Source organism: Silurus aristotelis (genome assembly GCF_946808225.1).
Source record: "Silurus aristotelis genome assembly, chromosome: 20".
NCBI lineage: Eukaryota > Metazoa > Chordata > Actinopteri > Siluriformes > Siluridae > Silurus > Silurus aristotelis.
In genome coordinates, this window is record NC_139593.1 from 22,323,315 (window position 1) to 22,345,814 (window position 22,500).

Sequence of the window (22,500 nt, forward strand, 5' to 3'; positions counted from 1 at the left end):
CCCCCCTCCCTCCTCCCTCCTTCTCTCCCTCCTCCCTCCCTCCTTCTCTCCCTCCCTCCCTCCCTCCCTTCCTCTCTCCCTCTCTTTCTCCCTCCCTCTCTTTCTCCCTCCCTCCTCTCCCTCCCTCCTTCTCTCCCTCCCTCCTTCTCTCCCTCCCTTCCTTTCTCCTCTCTTTCTCCCTCCCTCTCTTTCTCCCTCTCTTTCTCCCTCCCTCCCTTTCTCCCTCCTTCTCTCCCTCCCTCCTTCTCTCCCTCCCTCCCTCCTTCCTCCCTCCTTCTCTTTCTCCCTCCCTCCCTCCCTCCTTCTCTCCCTCCCTCCCTCCCTCCCTCCCTCCCTCTCTTTCTCCCTCCCTCCCTCCCTCCTTCTCTCCCTCCCTCCCTTCCTCTCTCCCTCTCTTTCTCCCTCCCTCTCTTTCTCCCTCCCTCCCTCCCTTCTCTCCCTCCCTCCTTCTCTCCCTCCCTTCCTTTCTCCCTCTCTCCTTCTCTCCCTCCCTTCCTTTCTCCCTCTCTTTCTCCCTCCCTCCCTTCTCTCCCTCCCTCCCTCCTTCTCTCCCTCCTTCTCTCCCTCCCTCCCTCCCTCCCTCCCTCCTTCTCTCCCTCCCTCCCTCCCTCCTTCTCTCCCTCCCTTCCTTTCTCCCTCTCTTTCTCCCTCCCTCCCTTCTCTCCCTCCCTCCCTCCTTCTCTCCCTCCTTCTCTCCCTCCCTCCCTCCCTCCCTCCCTCCCTCCCTCTCTTTCTCCCTCCCTCCCTCCCTTCTCTCCCTCCCTCCCTCCCTTCTCTCCCTCCCTCCTTCTCTCCCTCCCTTCCTTTCTCCCTCTCTTTCTCCCTCCCTCTCTTTCTCCCTCCCTCTCTTCTCTCCCTCCCTTCCTTTCTCCCTCTCTTTCTCCCTCCCTCTCTTTCTCCCTCCCTCCCTCCCTTCTCTCCCTCCCTCCTTCTCTCCCTCCCTTCCTTTCTCCCTCTCTTTCTCCCTCTCTTTCTCCCTCCCTCCCTTTCTCCCTCCCTCCCTCCCTCCCTCCCTCCCTCCTTCCTTCTCTCCCTCCCTCCCTCTCTTCCTCTCCCTCCCTCTCTTCCTCTCCCTCCCTCCCTCTCTTTCTCTCCCTCCCTCCCTCCCTCTCTTTCTCTCCCTCCCTCCCTCCCTCTCTTTCTCTCCCTCCCTCCTTCTCTCCCTCCCTCCCTCTCTTTCTCTCTCCCTCCCTCCCTCCCTCCTTCTCTCCCTCCCTCCCTCCCTCCTTCCTTCTCTCCCTCCCTCCCTCCCTCCCTCCCTCCTTCCTTCTCTCCCTTTCTCTCTCCCTCCCTCTCTTTCTCTCTCCCTCCCTCCCTCCCTCTCTTTCTCTCTCCCTCCCTCCCTCCCTCCTTCTCTCCCTCCCTTTCTCCCTCTCTTTCTCTCTCCCTCCCTCCCTCCTTCCTTCTCTCCCTCCCTCCCTCCCTCCCTCCTTCCTTCTCTCCCTCCCTCCCTCCCTCCCTCCCTCTCTTCCTCTCCCTCCCTTCCTCCCTCCTTCTCTCCCTCCCTCCTTCTCTCCCTCCCTCCCTCTCTTTCTCTCTCCCTCCCTCCCTCCCTCCCTCCCTCCCTCTCTCTCATTCTGCAGAGCATAAAAATTCATCATATTAAAAGATGTAATTTATTTTAATTCAGCAGCATTTAGACAGTTAAAGTACAACAAATATCAGTGTAAACATTTTACATTAGACATGAATACATGACCTTTAACCCTTCAAACAGCAGAACAAATGCAGTAGAGATCAACAATGAAAACAGTGTTACAGCACTTTTCCTGCATCGAAATACAGAAATACATTTATATACAGTTAAAAACTGCAACACTCACAGACTCAAAAACTGATAAAGGTCTAAAATAAATAAAAGAAATAAATACTAACTAACGCTTAAATAGGACAGAAACCCTTTTCAGTGCAAGTCGCATGTTGGTGATGTGTAGCAGATCTCTGCTCTACTCCACTCAATTCCACCACAGGACCGACTCTGATCTTATAAACAATGTTGGTGTTGGAGATCCTGCTGTTCCAACACTAATACATCTCACAGAGAAACTCCAGAAACCTCCTGAGGATCTATTCTCCTGTAGATTCATTAAATCATGTTAAAGAAACACTTTATCCTTCATCTGAAACAGGAGGTTTGAGAGAGCATCATGCAGTGAACAGATTTTACACCAAAGAACATTACAGCCTGCATGAAGCATCACCTCATTATTTATACAGCGTTTACTTCATAGGTTTATGCTTTGAATAAAAAAGAAAGAAAGAAAGAAAGAAAGAAAGAAAGAAAGAAAGAAAGAAAGAAAGAAAGAAAGAAAGAAAGAAAGAGTGTGTGTGTGTGTGTGTGTGTGTGTGTGTGTGTGTGTGTGTGTGTGTGTGTGTGTGTGTACAGAGGAGAGCAAGTAGATAACACACAGTGCTACACTTCACTCATCTTTCCTTCGTTCACACTGTACAGTGATGCTGGCGTGTTTTTTACACATCGTAATCAGGAACAGGTGCGTAACTGATTCCTCCAGTGGACGGAGGAGAGGCCTGGAGTGGTAACAGCCAACACAGCACAGAGCCTGCACACATACACACATACACACACACACACAAACACACGCACGTGCATATATGCATGAACGATTTTATAAACGTGTTGCACAATAATGAAGCAGTGTGGATTGATCTCAGCTTCAGCATCACACGTCTCTCTATAAAGGAAAGTTTACGTGTGAATACTGAAATAAATGTGATGTTAAAGAGGAACAGATTCTGTGCAGGACCCTGTTTATCTACAAACAAGCAGAGTCCTGACTGCGTCACAAGACAACACCTGAAGACAACATGACCACATTTCATCACACATCCACTATAATGTTTTGATTTTCTCTGTGAGACACAATTAAGGAAAACAGAGGTCGACTAATTTTATACATACCGATAGATAGTTTGGATCGTACTCACTGATAACCGATTAATCAACTGTTTTTATAATGGATACTGGATAAAAACAAACAAATGTAACACTCCATGTAAAATAGCATTGAACTTTATTACAAAAATAAAAAACAGTACCAAATCAAGAAAAAAATAATAATATATATATATATATATATATATATATATATATATATATATATATATATATATATATATATATATATATATATACATATATACACAGACATATACACACACACACACACACACACACACACCGGCCACTTTATTAGGTACACCTGTCCAACTGCTCGTTAATGCAAATTTCTAATCAGCCAATCACATGGCAGCAACTCAATGCATTCAGGCATGTAGACATGGTCAAGACGATCTGCTGCAGTTCAAACTGAGCGTCAGAATGGGGAAGAAAGGTGATTTAAGTGACTTTGAACTTGGCATGGTTGTTGGTGCCAGACGGGCTGGTCTGAGTATTTCAGAAACTGCTGATCTACTGGGATTTTCACGCACAACCATCTCTAGGGTTTACAGAGAATAGTCAGAAAAAGAAAAAAAAAAAAAACATGCGAGCAGCAGTTCTGTGGGCGCAAATGCCTTGTTGATGGCAGAGGTCAGAGGAGAATGGCCAGACTGGTTCGAGCTGATAGAAAAGCAACAGTAACTCAAATAACCACTCGTTACAACCGAGGAGCATCTCTGAACGCACAACACGTCGACCCATGAGGCGGATGGGCCACAGCAGCAGACCACCACACCGGGTGCCACTCCTGACAGCTAAGAACAGGAAACTGAGGCTACAATTCGCACAGGCTCACCAAAATTGGACAATAGAAGATTGGAAAAACGTTGCCTGGTCTGATGAGTCTCGATTTCTGCTGCGACATTCGGATGGTAGGGTCAGAATTTGGCGTCAACAACATGAAAGCATGGATCCATCCTGCCTTGTATCAACGGTTCAGGCTGGTGGTGGTGGTGGTGTAATGGTGTGGGGGATATTTTCTTGGCACACTTTTGGCCCATTAGTACCAATTGAGCATCGTGTCAACGCCACAGCCTACCTGAGTATTGTTGCTGACCATGTCCATCCCTTTATGACCACAGTGTTCCCATTTTCTGATGGATACTTCCAGCAGGATAACGCGCCATGTCATAAAGCGTGAATCATCTCAGACTGGTTTCTTAAACATGACAATGAGTTCACTGTACTCAAATGGCCTCCACAGTCACCAGATCTCAATCCAATAGAGCACCTTTGGGATGTGGTGGAACGGGAGATTCGCATCATGGATGTGCAGCCGACAAATCTGCAGCAACTGCGTGATGCCATCATGTCAATGTGGACCAAAATCTCTTAGGAATATTTCCAGTACCTTGTTGAATCTATGCCACGAAGGATTAAGGCAGTTCTAAAGGCAAAAGGGGGTCCAACCCGGTACTAGTAAGGTGTACCTAATAAAGTGGCCGGTAAGTGTGTATGTATATAAAATAAAAGACGTGCATTCAAACGGAAACAGAAAGCAACACTTCAAATAAATAAACACAATTACATCTAAAAATAAAACATTTTAAAAAGACGTCAAATAAATCGCCGCTAGAGGCCGCTCTTGAACTGTTTAAAGCAGGGGGGTCAAACTCAAATTCACAGTGGGCCAAAATAAAAAAGTGGGACGAAGTCGTGGGCCAAACTCAATATTTATTGATAAATTGACTGTAATTGTGTATGTTTTCCGTCTCTCCAGATATGTAATGTTGAACCTTTTCATATGGAAACAAACTATAGAACAACCAATGTTTAATATTATAAACACATGAGAAATAAAATTTTAAATAAAACACACATCAGTGGTATTCGTTTCTTATTCTCTCTTTCTCTCTCTCTCTCTCTCTCTCTCTCTCTCTCTCTCTCTGTAGCCTTTCAAATTCCTTTATAATGTAAATCTTTTTTCACAGGGCAACAACAACACAATCGAAATAATAATAATTTCCTTCAATTAAAAAAAGCAATCATTCAACTATTACCAGTATATGCCTTGGAGTAGAAAAATTGCAGAAAGACAACATTCATTCAAGCTCAGTTTTTACACTTTGATTTACTCTGATTGGTTGAAAACCGATACCTGAATCTCTTTTTAGATACAAGTGCATCAAGTCTGGGTTTAGGCTCTGAGCTGAGCATCATGTCTGGGTTTAGGCTCTGAGCTGAGCATCATGTCTGGGTTTAGGCTCTGAGCTGAGCATCATGGCTGGGTTTAGGCTCTGAGCTGAGCATCATGGCTGGGTTTAGGCTCTGAGCTGAGCATCATGGCTGGGTTTAGGCTCTGAGCTGAGCATCATGGCTGAGTTTAGGCTCTGAGCTGAGCATCATGGCTGAGTTTAGGCTCTGAGCTGAGCATCATGGCTGGGTTTAGGCTCTGAGCTGAGCATCATGTCTGAGGTTTAGGCTCTGAGCTGAGCATCATGTCTGAGGTTTAGGCTCTAAGCTGAGCATCATGTCTGAGGTTTAGACTCTGAGCTGAGCATCATGTCTGGGTTTAGGCTCTGAGCTGAGCATCATGTCTGGGTTTAGGCTCTGAGCTGTGCATCATGTCTGGGTTTAGACTCTGAGCTGTGCATCATGTCTGAGGTTTAGACTCTGAGCTGAGCATCATGGCTGGGTTTAGGCTCTGAGCTGAGCATCATGTCTGGGTTTAGGCTCTGAGCTGAGCATCATGGCTGGGTTTAGGCTCTGAGCTGAGCATCATGGCTGGGTTTAGACTCTGAGCTGAGCATCATGGCTGGGTTTAGACTCTGAGCTGAGCATCATGTCTGAGGTTTAGACTCTGAGCTGAGCATCATGTCTGGGTTTAGGCTCTGAGCTGAGCATCATGTCTGGGTTTAGGCTCTGAGCTGAGCATCATGTCTGAGGTTTAGATTCTGAGCTGAGCATCATGTCTGGGTTTAGGCTCTGAGCTGAGCATCATGTCTGGGTTTAGGCTCTGAGCTGAGGAAATCCTCAGGATTGAGTAAAGGTGTTCATCAGTGAGACTCCTGAGTGGTGTTTTGTTTATCTTCATTAAAGAGAACAGTTACACACACAGATACAGTGAGGAAAATAAGTATTTGAACACCCTGCTATTTTGCAAGTTCTCCCACTTAGAAATCATGGAGGGGTCTGAAATTGTCATCGTAGGTGCATGTCCACTGTGAGAGACATAATCTAAAAATAAAAATCCAGAAATCACAATGTATGATTTTGTAACTATTTATTTGTATGATACAGCTGCAAATAAGTATTTGAACACCTGTCTATCAGCTAGAATTCTGACCCTCAAAGACCTGTTAGTCTGCCTTTAAAATGTCCACCTCCACTACATTTATTATCCTAAATTAGATGCACCTGTTTGAGGTCGTTAGCTGCATAAAGACACCTGTCCACCCCATACAATCAGTAAGAATCCAACTACTGACATGGCCAAGACCAAAGAGCTGTCCAAAGACACTAGAGACAAAATTGTACACCTCCACAAGGCTGGAAAGGGCTACGGGGAAATTGCCAAGCAGCTTGGTGAAAAAAGGTCCACTGTTGGAGCAATCATTAGAAAATGGAAGAAGCTAAACATGACTGTCAATCTCCCTCGGACTGGGGCTCCATGCAAGATCTCACCTAGTGGGGTCTCAATGGTCCTAAGGAAGGTGAGAAATCAGCCCAGAACTACACTAGAGGAGCTGGTCAATGACCTGAAAAGAGCTGGGACCACCGTTTCCAAGGTTACTGTTGGTAATACACTAAGACGTCATGGTTTGAAATCATTCATGGCACGGAAGGTTCCCCTGTTAAACCAGCACATGTCCAGGCACGTCTTAAGTTTGCCAATGACCATTTGGATGATCCAGAGGAGTCATGGGAGAAAGTCATGTGGTCAGATGAGACCAAAATAGAACTTTTGGGTCAGAATTCCACCAAAAGGTTTTTTTAGGAAGAAGAATGATGAGTACCTTCCCAAGAACACCATCCCTACTGTGAAGCATGGGGGTGGTAGCATCATGCTTTGGGGGTGTTTTTTTGCACATGGAACAGGGCGACTGCACTGTATTAAGGAGAGGATGACCGGGGCGACATTTTGGGGAACAACCTCCTTCCCTCAGTTAGAGCATTGAAGATGGGTCGAGGCTGGGTCTTCCAACATGACAATGACCCGAAGCACACAGCCAGGATAACCAAGGAGTGGCTCTGTAAGAAGCATATCAAGGTTCTGGCGTGGCCTAGCCAGTCTCCAGACCTAAACCCAATAGAGAATCTTTGAAAGGAAGCTCAAACTCTGTGTTTCTCAGCGACAGGCCAGAAACCTGACAGATCTAGAGAAGATCTGTGTGGAGGAGTGGGCCAAAATCCCTCCTGCAGTGTGTGCAAACCTGGTGAAAAACTACAGGAAACATTTGACCTCTGTAATTGCAATCAAACAAATATTAACATTGACTTTCTCAGGTGTTCAAATACTTATTTGCAGCTGTATCATACAAATAAATAGTTAAAAAAATCATACATTGTGATTTCTGGATTTTTTTTTTAGATTATGTCTCTCACAGTGGACATGCACCTACGATGACAATTTCAGACCCCTCCATGATTTCTAAGTGGGAGAACTTGCAAAATAGCAGGGTGCTTAAATACTTATTTTCCTCACTGTATGTGCTGGTGAACACAGAGAGCATGGAGTTGGTGCAGTGTGTCGGGGAGGAAACATGGAAACTGTGCAGCACACACAGAGTCGTACTTTGACTTGAGCGTGTCTCTACACTGGAGTTCAATCAGCTCCATACAAACAAACTAACAAAGCATTCTGGGATTTGTAGTATTAGCGGTGTATGCGCTATACACTGGCAGGCAGCTCTAATACAAATTTGATATGATCTCGCAGGCCAAATAGAATTACACTGCAGGCCAGATTTAGCCTGTGGGCTTGAGTTTGACACCCCTGGTTTAAACTATCGGTATCGATTTTGGCCAAAATCTGACAGTTCCAGCGACCAATTATCAGTGCCAATTAATCAGCAAAAAGAAACTGTACCTCAATTCATCCACCAAATCATCAAACTTGAGATCTTTACCAAACTATAACAAACTCCATAAGTGACCTCATGTTCTGTTTTCTGTAATCCATCTTAATTTGTTTTTAATCAAACTATTTTAAAAACCGTCTCCATCTTCTGCTGGCTTTTGAACTTTTCCCTATTGTTCATGAAATGATAAGCATGATTAATGCCTATTGATTATGTTTTTTACCTGCATATTTATAACTCTACCAAATATATTCTACTGCTCACTCAGACATCAGGAACATTTCCCTTCACCAGCTCGTGATGTGTAAAGAACAAACTGCATCAAGAGATCATTCTCTTTAAATCTAAACCATCTGCATTCTCCTGTCTTTACTGGTCCCTTCCTCATCCTCATTCAGTAACAATTAACTGGGTTTAGGAATAAATGTCTGAACTGCAGGTGAGAGCCGAGACCTGTAGATGAGCGAGAAACTGCATTAAACAGTTTGTAAAGAAAATAAATAAATACATCCACATCATCTACAAACATTTAGAGACATATCCTCACGTGTACCTCTTCCAAACACCTCCCTCAGCAGAGCGATTTTGGGTTTCCGTGTGTGTGTCGTGTGAAGCGTTGACCCGCTGTTACCTCTGTCCTTCATCAGTCTGTTTCTCATCTGTTCAATGGGCGTCTCATCTGTTATAATCGACACCAGCTGGAGAACAAATATGATTTATAGCAAAAGTCAATATTTATGCATTTCTTTTATATGTGCAAGTTTTTAAGTGTAAAAAAATTATGTAAAGTGAGAAAGATTTCACAAATAAAAGCCATCATTTCTTTTGATCAGTGAACGAAATAGTAAGTAAATGAACAGAAAAGAATCAAAATCAGATCATTATTAATCAGATCATTATTATTCAGATCATCAATTAGATCATTATTAATCAGATCACTATTGATCAGATCATCAATCAGATCATTAATCAGATCATCAATCATATCATTATTATTCATATCATTATTAATCAGATAATAATCAGATCATTATTAATCAGATCATCATTAATCAGATCATCAATCATATCAATATTAATCATATCAATATTAATCAGATCATTATTAATCAGATCATCAATCAGATCATCATTAATCAGATCATTATTAATCAGATCATCAATCAGATCATCATTAATCAGATCATTATTAATCAGATCATCAATCAGATCATTATTAATCAGATCATTAATCAGATCAGTATTATCAGATTAGTATTAATTAGATCAGTATTAATCATATCATTAATCAGATCAGTATTAATTAGCTCATTAATAAGATCAGTGTGAACCGTTTGCCTGCTAAACACCATCAGTTCCTCTGTTTTCACTTACACACAGTTTTTGAAGGAACTCAGCAGGTAGTTTGTTTTAAATATCTTGGAGAACTAAGCACAGCTCTTCTGTGGATGGAGGCTACTCAAAGCTTCTGTCTATTTATGTAATCTCATACAGACTCACTTCCAGGACTCCTTGTTCTTCTCTACACTGAAGATAGTTCTTCATGGCATTGGCTGTTTGTTTGAGGTTGTTTTCCGGCTGCAGAATGTATTCAGGGACAATCAGACACCTCCCTGATGGTTCTGCATGATGGAGAAGTATCAGCCTGTATTTTTCAGCATTGAGGACACCATTAATCCTGAACACATCTCCAACTCCATCTGCAGCTCCAAACTTGAAAGTTACCTCCACCATGTTTTACTCATCATTGTTCCACTCTTCAGACCTTCAGCAAACATCTCGCCTCCTCTTACCACAAATATTTCAGATTTTCTGAATGTTCTGCCCCAGTTCCTCTGTTTTTGTGTAGAGTGGAGACACCAAGCCTTGTTTCCTCATCGGCTTTATCTCCACAATTCTTCCATGAAGATCACTTTTGCTCAGACTACTTCTTACAGAGTGAGAACTGAAAGTCAAACAGTTTAGATTCCACTTCTGTTCATTTACTTTCTGTTTATTAAACTTTTTTTTCATTTTCATTTCATCATTTCATCTTCTCCCGCTTATCCGTAATTCGGGTCGCGGGGGCAGCAGTCTAAGCAGATTCCCCAGACACTTCTCCGTGTCCAGGGATCGGGCTGTCAAGGCCCCCACCTTCGACTGCTGCTGTTTATTAAACTGATAAATATAAACAATGTGTGTGTGTGTGTGTGTGTGTGTGTGTGTGTGTGTGTGTGTGTGTGTGTGTGTGTGTGTGTGTATATGCTTCCCTTATTATTAGATGTAAGGTAAGATTCTGATGTAAGGTTACACACCTGATCATAAAATATCATCAGGACAAAAACTCCGAAGAGAATGGACTCCACTAACAGGATGATGTAATGCGCTCTGGATGGACAAGACGTTCATCACAAAAATCAGGAAACAGAATAATAAAAACATTGTACAGCTTTACATCACATACAACATAAACCTTAATCACTGTTTGAACCTTTTCTGTGCCGTTCGGAAAGTTTAAATAAATCAATAAAATCAGGTTTATTGTGCTGTATGTGATCACATCCTAAACAGATTGCTTGCTTACACTATTAGATGTTTGCTGGGAACTTCCACTCCTCCTACTTCTCCATCTCCATCTCCCTCAGTCCATATCCTCCACACCCAGGCTGAGACCACCAGGGCCATGGAGTACAGACTGGCCATGCCTTCAGAGAAATCAGAGACTAGGAGTATAGAGTCTGCTCACTAACAGCTGGTTTCATCATGGAGGGTTTCACATGAGTGAAAGTGATTTTTATGTTAAAATGATGTTTTTGTGTTGGTTCTTTATATTAGTTATTTATACTTACACACACTGGTCACTTTAATAGGAACACCTGCTCAATGTATAGATCATAAAGATACAGATCAAGAGCTTCAGTTCATCTTCAGCAGTCCAGTTTAGGGAGTCTGTGCTCATGAGAGTTTCACATTCCTGTTCTGTACTGACCTGATGAGGAACCTGGTGTGGTCTGCTGTTATTCATCCATCTTGAAGCTACAGTGAGGTTTAGAGCCATTTTCTGCTTTAGTGTTTTATTTTTATTTAACATGGAGTTTTTCACCCACAGAACTGCTGCTCACTGAGGTGTTTACAGACTAAAACCCCTGCAGCTTCTGAATAATTCCACAATAATGCCACAGTCCCAAAGATGAGACCTTTTCTTCATTCTGATGTTTGATCATAAGCTCCTAATCCGGATCTGTATGACCGTCATGAGCAGGTGTTACAGCAGAGGTACATTACGTGTGTCATTAGTCGAAGTCACTCTGGTTTTGGACCCGAACTCTAACCCAGATTGTGATTTTCAGTTGGAACAAAAACTATAAATGTAAAATGTTGTGAAGTCGTTCACTTCCATAGACATGAAATCATTTATAATATCTAATCAGCTCTACTTTCTGTTCTCCTGTAAACAAATCAGCAGAGTAACAGAAGTGAAGGAAGTCAGAAAGCCGTCACACTCACCAGTGTAAAAGAGAAATTGGATGAAGTACTTCTGGTTGAGTTCTCCAACACAATTATTAATCCTACAGATCATTAGAGCAAACATTCACACACACACACACACACCCCAATACATACAGTGAGTCATGGAGAAAAGAGAGAGAGAGAGTAGAAGAAGAAGGAAGAGAGAGAGAGAGAGAGAGAGAGAGAGAGAGAGAGAGAGAGAGACTGACCAGGGGCAGTGGTGGTCCATGCGTCTGATGCAGCGTTGACACACTCGGCAGTGATGAGCTCGAGGAGGACGATACGTTTCACAGCGACTACACACAGTCCAGCCTTCACAACCCTTCACAACACAACAGCACCACTTTTAAACCTCTCGACTTTTTCCAGGTTGCAATATACAGTATGAGAGCGGCATCTAGAGGTGAATCACTGAAATGTTTTTATTTATTTGGAATGTTACGTTTTATTTCAGTTTGAATGCGTGTCTTATTTTCCTTAATATTTATTCATATAATTAATATTCACATTTATTACATTTAGAACGTTTTAATGATTCATTACTGTTTTATTTTTATAATAAAGTTCAGTACTATTTTACATGTTTTTTTAAATATTTTTTTTATCCAGTATCCATTTTAAAAACTATCGTTTGATTAATCGCTTATGATCCAAATTATCTCTCGGTATCTGTAACATCCACTATCGCTCAAACTCTACTTAACAACCCCAATTCCACAAAAGTTGAGACACTGTGCAAACTGTAAACAAAACAGAATGCAATGATGTGCAAATCCAATAATTCCAGATTTTATTCACAATAGAACATAGAAAAAATATCAAAAGGTCTAAACTGAGAAAATGTTACATTTTATTTGTATTTTTAAATGTTTTTTTTAAACTATTTTAAGGGAAAATTAAGTCATTTTGAAACGAATGGCTGCAACACGACGGAGGGACGGGGCAATAAAAAGTCTTGGAAAGGTCTGGAAAAAGTAAGTGGAAAGGCAGAGACTCTCAGAAGATAAAAGGTGGGCGGAGCTTCAACATTCTGTGAAAAAAACAACAAATTTCAGAATAATCTTTCTCAGTTTAAACTTTTGGTTTGTTTTCTCTGTTTTATTGTGAAAAACATATGGATTTATGAGATTTGCAAATCAGTGTTTTTATTTACACTGTACAGTGTCCCAACTTTTATTTCTCCATACATTTTCAGAATTAAAGCATCTCTCATCGAAAACTCACTAACCCTGATCTCCAGTAATCACGTGTCTTACAGGAATAATAATAATAATTCAATATTATTAAAAAGCAATCAAACAGAAGACTAAACAGAAAGCAGAGCGAAGGCTGGAGTTTGCTGCTGAATGCTGTTGGATTTATTGAACAGTAAAGTTTCTCACCCGTTCATTCTCATTCACTCGACTAGACTGGGACCTCAAGTCTGAGAAATCAATAGCTGTCTCAGGAAGAGGAACCATGCCTGAGGGAGAGACAACAGCGTTTCTACAACAGTGTTTTAATAACACGTTCAAAATGTTTAAAAATCTACAATTATGAGTTTAAAGTTGTAGAAATATAAGAATAAACTCAAAACACGATGAGAATAAAACTGTAACATTGCGAGAATAAAGTCCAGCTGCCACAGCTTGCCGGACCGTGGCTGAGGTTCTGAAGATGTCTGAACTATCGATATCAGTGGAGTCGAACACTTGTCCCAATCTCACTGCACAAAAAAGCCAATTTCCTCAGTGTCTGGTTTCCTACAGAACCGCTGCAGCGTTTGTTAACTTCTACAGAGACGTCTACAGAGACAGCAGGGAAAGGAGAAGTGGAGGAGAGTGGAGGTTCGGGTTGGTACTTTAAATGTTGGTACTATGACTATGTTGTGTGTTCAGGAGAACAAGTGGAAAGAGAGTAAGAGCAGGAACATTGGAGGTGTTTAAACTGTTCTATCATGGTGTGGATGGAGAGAGAAATGGTGTAGGGGGGATTCTGAAGGAAGAGTACAGTGAGACCTGAGATGTTGTATGGATTAGAGACAGTGGCATTGAGTAAAAGACAGGAGGTGGAGCTAGAGGTAGCAGAGCTGAAGATGTTGAGATGTTCATTGGGAGTGACGACGATGGACAGGATTAGAATTGAGTTTATTAGAGGGACAGTGCATGTAAGGCGTTTTGGGGACAGTACCCTATTGAACCCTACACTAACCCTAACACTGACCCTTATTCTGACTCCCTGATGGGAGAAGCCAAAAGAAGATCTTAATTGATTTTTTTTTAAGTAGCACTAAAACTGTCGTAAATTTCTCATATATAATCTCAATAATAAATTTCTCAATATCTTGTTATATTTTTCTATAAACTACGAAATTTCGGGGGATTAAATAAGTTTCCTTTAAATACGTCTCTATTAGAACTAAAACAATCACACTAACTGATTAAAATGCAAATCAAAGTTAGCGCTATTGATTATAATTTTTTACGTGTGCACAAAACGTATCATATTTCCGCTGCAGAGTGAATAGAAACAGTGACACTGCGCTAACTCTAGTTTCTTTTTTATACCCCTGGAATTGTTGTGCATGTTTTCAAGTTTAATAATACAATTTTTAAATGCACTCAAAGTACGAGTCGGAGACTGAACACACTTATGACCACCACTTAATACGTTTCTGAGGGAACTCTCTTCCGCACATAAAAGGATTAAATACTAAAAGCCCTTAAACAAAATCTTTCCGTACAAATACATGTACCGTTACACCCCTTAGAAATACAATCAAATAATATAAAATATCATTAACTGATGTTTTGTGTGTGTTCACCAAGATTCACAATTACACTAAACCCACCGATGGCTTCTACCCTACACTGTTCCCCACTGTACCCTACACGGAACCCTACTCTACCCTACTGCTCCCTACACGGAACCCTACACTACCCTACTGCTCCCTACACGGAACCCTACACTACCCTACTGCTCCCTACACGGAACCCTACTCTACCCTACTGCTCCCTACACGGAACCCTACTCTACCCTACACGGAACCCTACACAGAACCCTACTGCTCCCTACACGGAACCCTACACTACCCTACTGCTCCCTACACGGAACCCTACTCTACCCTACTGCTCCCTACACGGAACCCTACTCTACCCTACTGCTCCCTACACGGAACCCTACTGCTCCCTACACGGAACCCTACTGCTCCCTACACGGAACCCTACACTACCCTACTGCCCCCTACACGGAACCCTAACTCTACCCTACTGCTCCCTACACTGTACATTTACAGTATTTTAAGAGCAAATTACATTTAGAGGTCGACCAATTCACTGGTTTTGCAGATCAATCAGCACCTATATTTCTAAATCCATACCGGTTCCGGGTTGTTATACAGTAGATAGAGCGGCCTCCAGAGGTAAACAACTGAAGCCACACACTGTTCATTTGAAGTGTTGTTTATTTATTTTTGTTTTTTGAATGTAACTGTTTTTATTTATTTGGAGTTTTTGGTTCAATATGTCTTATTTTCCTCTATATTTATTAATAGAATTTATATATTTATATTTATTTCATTAAGCACATTTTCATAATTCTGTAGTGTTTTTTTATTTCTCATAAGAGAAAATAAAATCTCACTCGTATCTTACCGTGCACTCCTGACCAAATTCACTTGGGATGTGACTTCTGCAAAGACTGCCTTCTACAAGGAAAAGCTCAAGATCCTCATAAGCTCCACATCATCTCTTCATTACTCAACCCTCTGCTCCACCTGCTCCATCCTCCCTGACTGCTGAAGACTTTGCCTCCTTCTATGATGAGGAGATTGAGGAAATCTGCCAGACCTTCACTCTGACTATGACTACATTACAGTCAGGAATCTCCCACTCTTCACTAACAAGTTTCTCAACTGTAGCGCAAGTCATCCAATCCCATCAAATATCCTTCAGACCATCTCACAAGATCTTCATCTCCTCAATCATCAATGGGTCCTTAACATCTGACTATTGCCCACTAGCTTCAAGCAAGCAAGGATCATTCCCATTTTAAAGAAACCTGCTCTGGATCCATTAGACATTCAATTCATGTTTATTTGTGTTGAGCTTTTAATAATGAACATCGTCTCAGAGCAGCTTTACACAGATAATGTGATGATTAAAGTGAAGATGTTCTTTATAAGTGTAAGTTTGTCCCTGATGAACAAGTTGGTGGAGACTGTGGTGAAAGAAAAACTTCCTGAGATGCAGAAGGAAGAACCCTTGAGAGGAACCAGACTCAAGATGGAACCTCATCCTCATCTGGGTGCCACCGAATGTCCATTTATTACAGATAAACGATGTTGAGGTGCAGTGATGGAGATCAGAGTAAACTGTAGTCCCAAGTCAGTGTAATTAACTACAGTCCAAATCCTCAGAGCTCCTGTTCTTACTCCAGAATTCCATGGATCTCCAGGGCGTAAATGAGAAACATCCCAAGCTGCACAGAGATGCCTCCAATCAAAGAGAACATCATCCAGAGGCAGACCAGGATGAAGTGGGAAGATCCGAGGAGAGAAGCAGGAACAGTGATCACTGGAACCTCAGGAGCATGTTTAACTCGACCGAGAGAGAGAGAGAGAGAGAGAGAGAGAGAGAGGGGATTGGTGACAACATCATCAACATCTACAGACCGGTATCACGTCTCTCCTTTCTTTCTAAATCTGTCTGTCTCTCACAGAACGACCTCCATGATCCGAACCAGTCTGGATTCAAAGCGACACATTCCACAGAGACGGCTCTTTTGGATGTTTCTGAGAAACTGCATTCTTCTTGATCAGCTGAGCTGTCATCTGTTCTTATCTTCCTGGACCTTTCAGCAGCATTAGACACAGTCAACCACAAGACTCTTGTCAATCCTCATGAGCCTCGGTATCTGGGGAACAGAATGGGAATGGTTTGCTTCCTACCAGGAAGGTCGCTCATACCAGGTAACATCGAGGGGATCCACATCTGTCCCATGCAGACTCACTAATGGTGTCCCACAAGGCTCAGTAATTGGTACCTTTTCTCCCTTTATACCCACTCCTTCGATAAAGTCATATCCTCACATGGGTTTTCTTACCACTGCTATGCAGATGACACTCAACTCATCTTTTCTTTACCTTCCTCAGATACCACAGCTTCTGTTCGGATCTCGGCATGCTTGGTGGACATATCTTCATGGACGAGTGCTCATCAACTAAAATTCAACTGCAACTAAACAGAACTGGTCATCCTAGGTGATTTATCTCCAGGTCAAGAGCTCAAACTCCTCATGACTCTCTGCTCTCCCCTTCAGCCACTGCTCGTAACCTCAGGGTAACTATAGACAATCAACTGTCCTTCTCACATGTTGCTAATGTGTCTCGTTCCTGGCAATTTCTTCTCTACAACATCAGAAGGATTTGATAATTTCTGTCCACACAGGCTGCCCAGGTTCTTGTTCAGTCTCTTGTGATTTTGAGACTGGACTACTGCAGCTCTCTGCTGGCAGATCTTCCCCTGAATGCTATTCATCCACTGCAAATGATCCAAAACGAAGCTCTAAACAGAATTATAGTCTGATTTATATAAAGTGTGTAATCCAGTGCACCAGTGTAGATTTATTCATTGATGAGACTCAAAGCACTTTTGTACGTCGCTCTGGACACGGACGTCTGATAAATACCACAAATGTGAATGTAATAAAGTTCAGTAGTATTTTACATGGAGGGTTTTTTTTTTATCCAGAATCAATTTTTAAAAAGAATCGGTTGATTAATCGGTTATCCGCGAGTACAATCCAAACTCGCTACCGGTAACATCCACATCCACTAACTTTCTTACATTTCTCTCATTCATACAACTGAGCAGATATGGGCTTGAGTCCTTGCTCACAGGTCCAGAAGTGCAGATTGATCATGGCTGTGATTAGAACATGGGCAGAATCATGCTGTAATGTACATAACGTACCTCTGCTACAGAAATGAGCTGCAGGTTGTGTGTAATTCAGGTGTGCTGCATGAACCTCACCTGGATCAGAGAACACAGCTTTGGAATGACAGGCAAGAAGCAGCAGTAAGATGATATTGAAGACAGATCCATGAAGAGTGCACCAGACACTGTGGAGAGAAGATCAGCACATGCTCGAGGAAGATCAGGCCACTGACTTGTTTAATCAAGTTAAAAGAAAAAAAGCCATCATGGACACACACTATATATATATATATTTACAGTGGTGTGAAAGTGTTGGCCCCCTTCCTGATTTCTTATTTGTTTGCCTGTTTTCACACTTTAATGTTTCAGATCATCACACTAATTTAAATATTAGTAAAAGAGAACAGAAGTAAAAAACAACATGCAGTTTTTAAATGAAGGTTTTTATTATTAAGGGAAAACAAAATCCAAAACTACATGGTCCTGTGTGAAAAAGTGTTTGACCCCTAACCCTAATACCCGGTTGGGCCGCCCTCAGCACCAACATGTCAAGTGTTTGTGAAAACCTGCACTGAGTCTGTTTCAGCATGTGAAGGAATTTTGCTTCACTCATCTCTGAAGATTTGTTGTAATTCAGCAAGTCTTCCAGGTCCTGAAGCAGCAAAACAGCCCCAGACCTTCACACTACCACCACATTTTACTGTTGGGATTTTTCTGAAACGTGGCGGTAGTTCTATGCCAGACGTAATGGGACACACACCTTCCAAAAGGCTTAACTTTTGTCTCGTCAGTCCACAGAGTATTTTCCCAAAAGTCTTGGAGATCATCAAGAGGTTTTCTGGGAAACTGAGACAAGTCTTTATGTTCTTTTTGCTCAGCAGTGGTTTTGGTATTGGAACTCTGTCATGCAGACCATTTTAGCAGAGTCTCTTTCTCATGGTGGAGTCATGAATACTGAGCTTCACTGAGGCAGGTGCGACCTGCAGTTCTCTGGATGTTGATTTGGGGTCTTTTGTGAGCTCTTGGATGAGTCGTCACTGTGCTCTTGGGGTAATTTTGGTCAGCTGGTCACTCCTGGGAAGGTTCTCCACTGTTCCATGTTTTTGTGATTAGTGAATAATGGCTCTCACTGTGGCTATCTGGAGTCCCAAAGCTTTAGAAATGGCTTTATAACCTTCTCCAGACTGATAGAGCTCAATTACTTTCTTTCTCATTTGCTTCTGAATTTCTTTGGATCTCGGCATGATGTCTCCTTCACTTTGTCAGGCAGGGTCTATTTAAGAGATTTCTTGATGGTGAACAGGTGTGGCAGTAATCAGGCCTGGGTGTGGAGAGAAGTTCAACTCAGGTGTGATAAGTCCACTAAAGGCGGTAGATCATTCTCACATTTAGCTCCTAAACTCTGGAATAGTCTTCCTGACAGTGTTCGGGACTCAGACACACTCTCCCAGTTTAAGTGCAGATTAAAGACGTATGTTTTTAGTGAGTTCTACACATAACACACATCACATCATAACCTTGTGCTCCAGAACATCTGATCACATCACATTATCAACTTGTGCTGTTAATATCATGAACAGCAGCTACGCTAATTCCTCTCCACTGCTTCTCTTTCTCTCGCCATCCCGAGACACCCTGAGGTTCCTCCAGCTCCAGTCACGTCCCACCTCGTGAAGATTACGGACCTTTGAAGAAGTAGATGCCGAACTCGCAAACATCCCAAACCATCTAGAGACGTACCAGTGCCAATTGGATCCCGCTACATGTGTGGAGTTTGACATTGGACCTCCTGGAGTGTTTACAGGCTCTGGCATGGAGAAGCTGATGCTGGATCTGTGATGATCACAAATGCTGAGCTTATAAAACTAGGAGCTACTGATCATATAGACTGTATAAGACTGCAGAAAGAACATCACTTATAATCTTATACTCCAGTACTCATGTTAGTTCTCACTCTCCAGTGTTCTGTAGTGTTGAAAGATTTATGATCAAACTCTTGATGTCACCCAAATGAGGATGGGTTCCCCTTTTGAGTCTGGTTCCTCTCAAGGTTTCTTCCTCATAACATCTAAGGGAGTTTTTACTTGCCACAGTCGCCAGCGGCTGCTTATCAGGGATAAACGCACACCTTCACCTTCACTGTTGATCTGTGTAAAGCTGCTTTGAGACGATGTGTGTTGTGAAAAGCGCTATACAAATAAACTTGACTTGACTTGACTTGATAAAGCACAGGTGTAACAGGGGGGGAAACACTTTTTCACACAGGACCATGTAGTTTTGGATTTTGTTTTTGCTCAATAATAAAAACCTTCATTTAAAAACTCCATGTTGTTCACTTGTGTTCTCTTTTACTAATATTTAAATTAGTCTGATGATCTGAAACATTAAAGTATGATGATGATAACACACACACACACACACACACACACACACACACACACACACACACACGTAGCATGTACACGCTTGTTTTGTAAATGTAAAAGCGGAGATCGCGAGGAGAACATGAACAGAACCACCACAGAGAGAGGAGAAGGTGGAGATGATGATGAAGGAGGAAGAACACTACCTGCTGTTGATGTTTACAGTAAATAAGCGTCTCTTACCTTCCAGAAAAAGCTGGAATCAGCACATACTGAATTACAACGTAATCGGCGTAAAACACGCTGAAGTAAGTGAGGAGGAGGCAGATGAAGCCGCACGGGTCTCTCCTGCACCGCAACACAGCCATCTTACCCTCCCCTACTTCCGGGATCCGAGCCGTGACGTCGCGCCTTGGGCTCCAATCAGGATCATGGCTACGTGTGACGTAACAGTTCTCAATTCAAACTATAATAATAATAATAATGTTTGGGTTCTATAATATGTTAATTTATTATATATAGTTATTAGAGTTTTATCATGCCCAAACGAAACTTGGAGAGGTTTTTCATACGACCTGCGATGCTCGTAGTGTATTTTCTGATCAGGGAAGAATCACACAGCACACAGCAAATGTTCTTCTTCGGTTTATTGCAGGCAGCAGACATGTATATATACACACATTGGAAAGAAAGCTGACCTAAAGCGGTTTCCTGTTAAGATAAGAGGATATATTATAGGATATAGAGGATATACTAGCCGGAGATGTGTGAGCCAGGATAAAAATACCTTACATGCTAACATCGTAAATATTCTATAGACACTGAACAGACAAAGGAATGTGTGTGAACGAGTGAGAAAACCGTCTCAACACTAACAATATATTAAATATTGGTTTATTTTGTTAGTAAAATAATGTTCATAAGATGAAGTGGCCTCGATGTAAAGCAAAGTTTTACATTTTATAAATATCTTTCAATTCGATGTATTGAATTTGAAATACTGAAATTATCTTTTTTCTGTTCTTTACCCTTTCTTTTTTGTTTGGCAGCTAATGGTAATATGATACATTTAAATATGTAATATCTTTGTTCCTGAGCCATTTCAAATAAAAAAAGATTTAATAAAAAAGTATTACAGTAATTTATTAATGTGATTAGTGGCTCCTTGTGTAAATAGGTTGATTGCATTGTTTTTGCCGGTCACCAGGGGGCGCTGTATTGGAGCCTTTTTTGGTTGTATGTATATTCGATTCTTTCCACCAGAGGGCGCAAATTGTATTTCTGTTGTGAAGGCGACACCAATTGTATACGCGAAGAAGCTGAACATTTGGATTACATGCAGCAGACCGGAGATTTATATTTATTAAAGTGCATGAAATAGAAAAATAAATGGAAAGAATAAAATAATAATAGAAATGATAGAGTTCTGCATCAGAACAGTCATCACTTCACCCCCACGTTTCACATGCTCACTTTATTACTCACTGATCTGTTAACACACGGATTGTGTTCTATTAAACACTCCTCCATCAAACACAGAGACGAGAAGAGAAGAGAAGAGAAGAGAAGAGAAGAGAAGAGACGAGAAGAGACGAGAAGAGACGAGAAGAGAAGAGAAGAGAAGAGAAGAGAAGAGAAGAGAAGAGAAGAGAAGAGAAGAGAAGAGAAGAGAAGAGAAACACACGTTCTCGGCGCTCTGATGGAATCAATAACGTTTTTATTTTTCACTTACAGAACAATAAGTTTCTCATTAAGAGCAATCTGAGCTTGGGTGAGGTTCGCCAGGTAAGTGACCATCAGGAGATCCTGCAGGAAACAGATGATAAAGTAAACACCAGGAACAACAAACACCCCAGGAAGCCTTAAAGACCATGAAGATGTACATACATTAATGTTGGAGTTGAGCATGCTCTCGAAATCCTCAGCTGAGATCTTGGGTACTTTGTTGACCAGATCCATCAGATGACGTCCAACACTGTTATCTGCTGTCACCTTCCCAGACTAAAGCCAAAAGCACAAGACAGGATTTCTATAAAAACATGACCTTCAGCAGAACTCCAGGTTTATTGGATAATAAACACACTTTCAGATCAGATGTTTTCTTTTTCCACTTTAAGAAAATGCAGATTATGATGCAGTTACATTTTACTAACACAAGAGAAAAAAGATGCGGCGGCACTTTAATGCTTTAGTTCTCTTTAATCATCTCCATCCACTCCTCAAAGCTTCACCATTCACACACAATCATTTATAACCCTCGTCCCACCATGCACACCATCTTCACCTCGTCCCACCCTGATCTCGACCCAGTCCCCAACCTGATCTCCACCCTAATCTCCACCCCGTGCCAACCTGAGCTCCACCCTTTCCCGATCTCCACCCTAATCTCCACCCCGTGCCGATCCCGATCTCCACCCCGTGCCGATCCCGATCTCCACCCCGTGCCGATCCCGATCTCCACCCCGTGCCGATCCCGATCTCCACCCCGATCTCCACCCCGTCCCGAACCCGATCTCCACCCCGTCCCGAACCCGATCTCCACCCCGTCCCGAACCCGATCTCCACCCCGTCCCGAACCCGATCTCCACCCCGTCCCGAACCCGATCTCCACCCCGTCCCGAACCCGATCTCCACCCCTTCCCGAACCCGATCTCCACCCTGATCGCCGCCCCGTCCCGATCCCGATCGCCGCCCCGTCCCGATCCCGATCGCCGCCCCGTCCCGATCCCGATCGCCGCCCCGTCCCGATCCCG

At 42.4% G+C, this 22,500-nt stretch overlaps 2 protein-coding genes across 3 annotated transcripts in view; both read right to left on the reverse strand.

Annotated features, from left to right (window-relative positions):
* Positions 1-1,597: 1,597 nt before the first annotated feature.
* LOC310715437 (palmitoyltransferase ZDHHC3) lies at positions 1,598-20,151 on the reverse strand. 2 transcript variants are annotated; one of them, XM_083521865.1, is made up of 9 exons: positions 19,991-20,151; positions 17,481-17,569; positions 12,852-12,931; positions 11,679-11,791; positions 11,467-11,528; positions 10,544-10,664; positions 10,275-10,347; positions 8,534-8,678; positions 1,598-2,561 (listed from the first exon to the last, which is right to left on the reverse strand). In XM_083521865.1, the coding sequence occupies exons 1-9, from the start codon at positions 20,113-20,115 to the stop codon at positions 2,470-2,472; spliced, it is 900 nt and encodes a 299-aa protein (XP_083377991.1). In that variant the 5' UTR covers positions 20,116-20,151; the 3' UTR covers positions 1,598-2,469. The 2 variants fall into 2 exon arrangements, with proteins under 2 accessions (XP_083377991.1, XP_083377992.1); XM_083521866.1 differs by lacking the exon at positions 1,598-2,561 and adding an exon at positions 7,637-8,433.
* A 1,296-nt stretch (positions 20,152-21,447) lies between these two features.
* The window catches only part of eif3f (eukaryotic translation initiation factor 3, subunit F), a 6,110-nt gene continuing 5,057 nt past the window's right edge, over positions 21,448-22,500 (reverse strand). Inside the window, exons 7-8 of the mRNA XM_083521867.1 lie at positions 21,635-21,748; positions 21,448-21,553 (exon numbers count right to left, since the gene is read on the reverse strand). Of these exons, the coding sequence (XP_083377993.1) occupies positions 21,476-21,553; positions 21,635-21,748 (192 nt within the window). The 3' untranslated portion in view covers positions 21,448-21,475. The remainder of the gene's footprint in view (positions 21,554-21,634; positions 21,749-22,500) is intronic.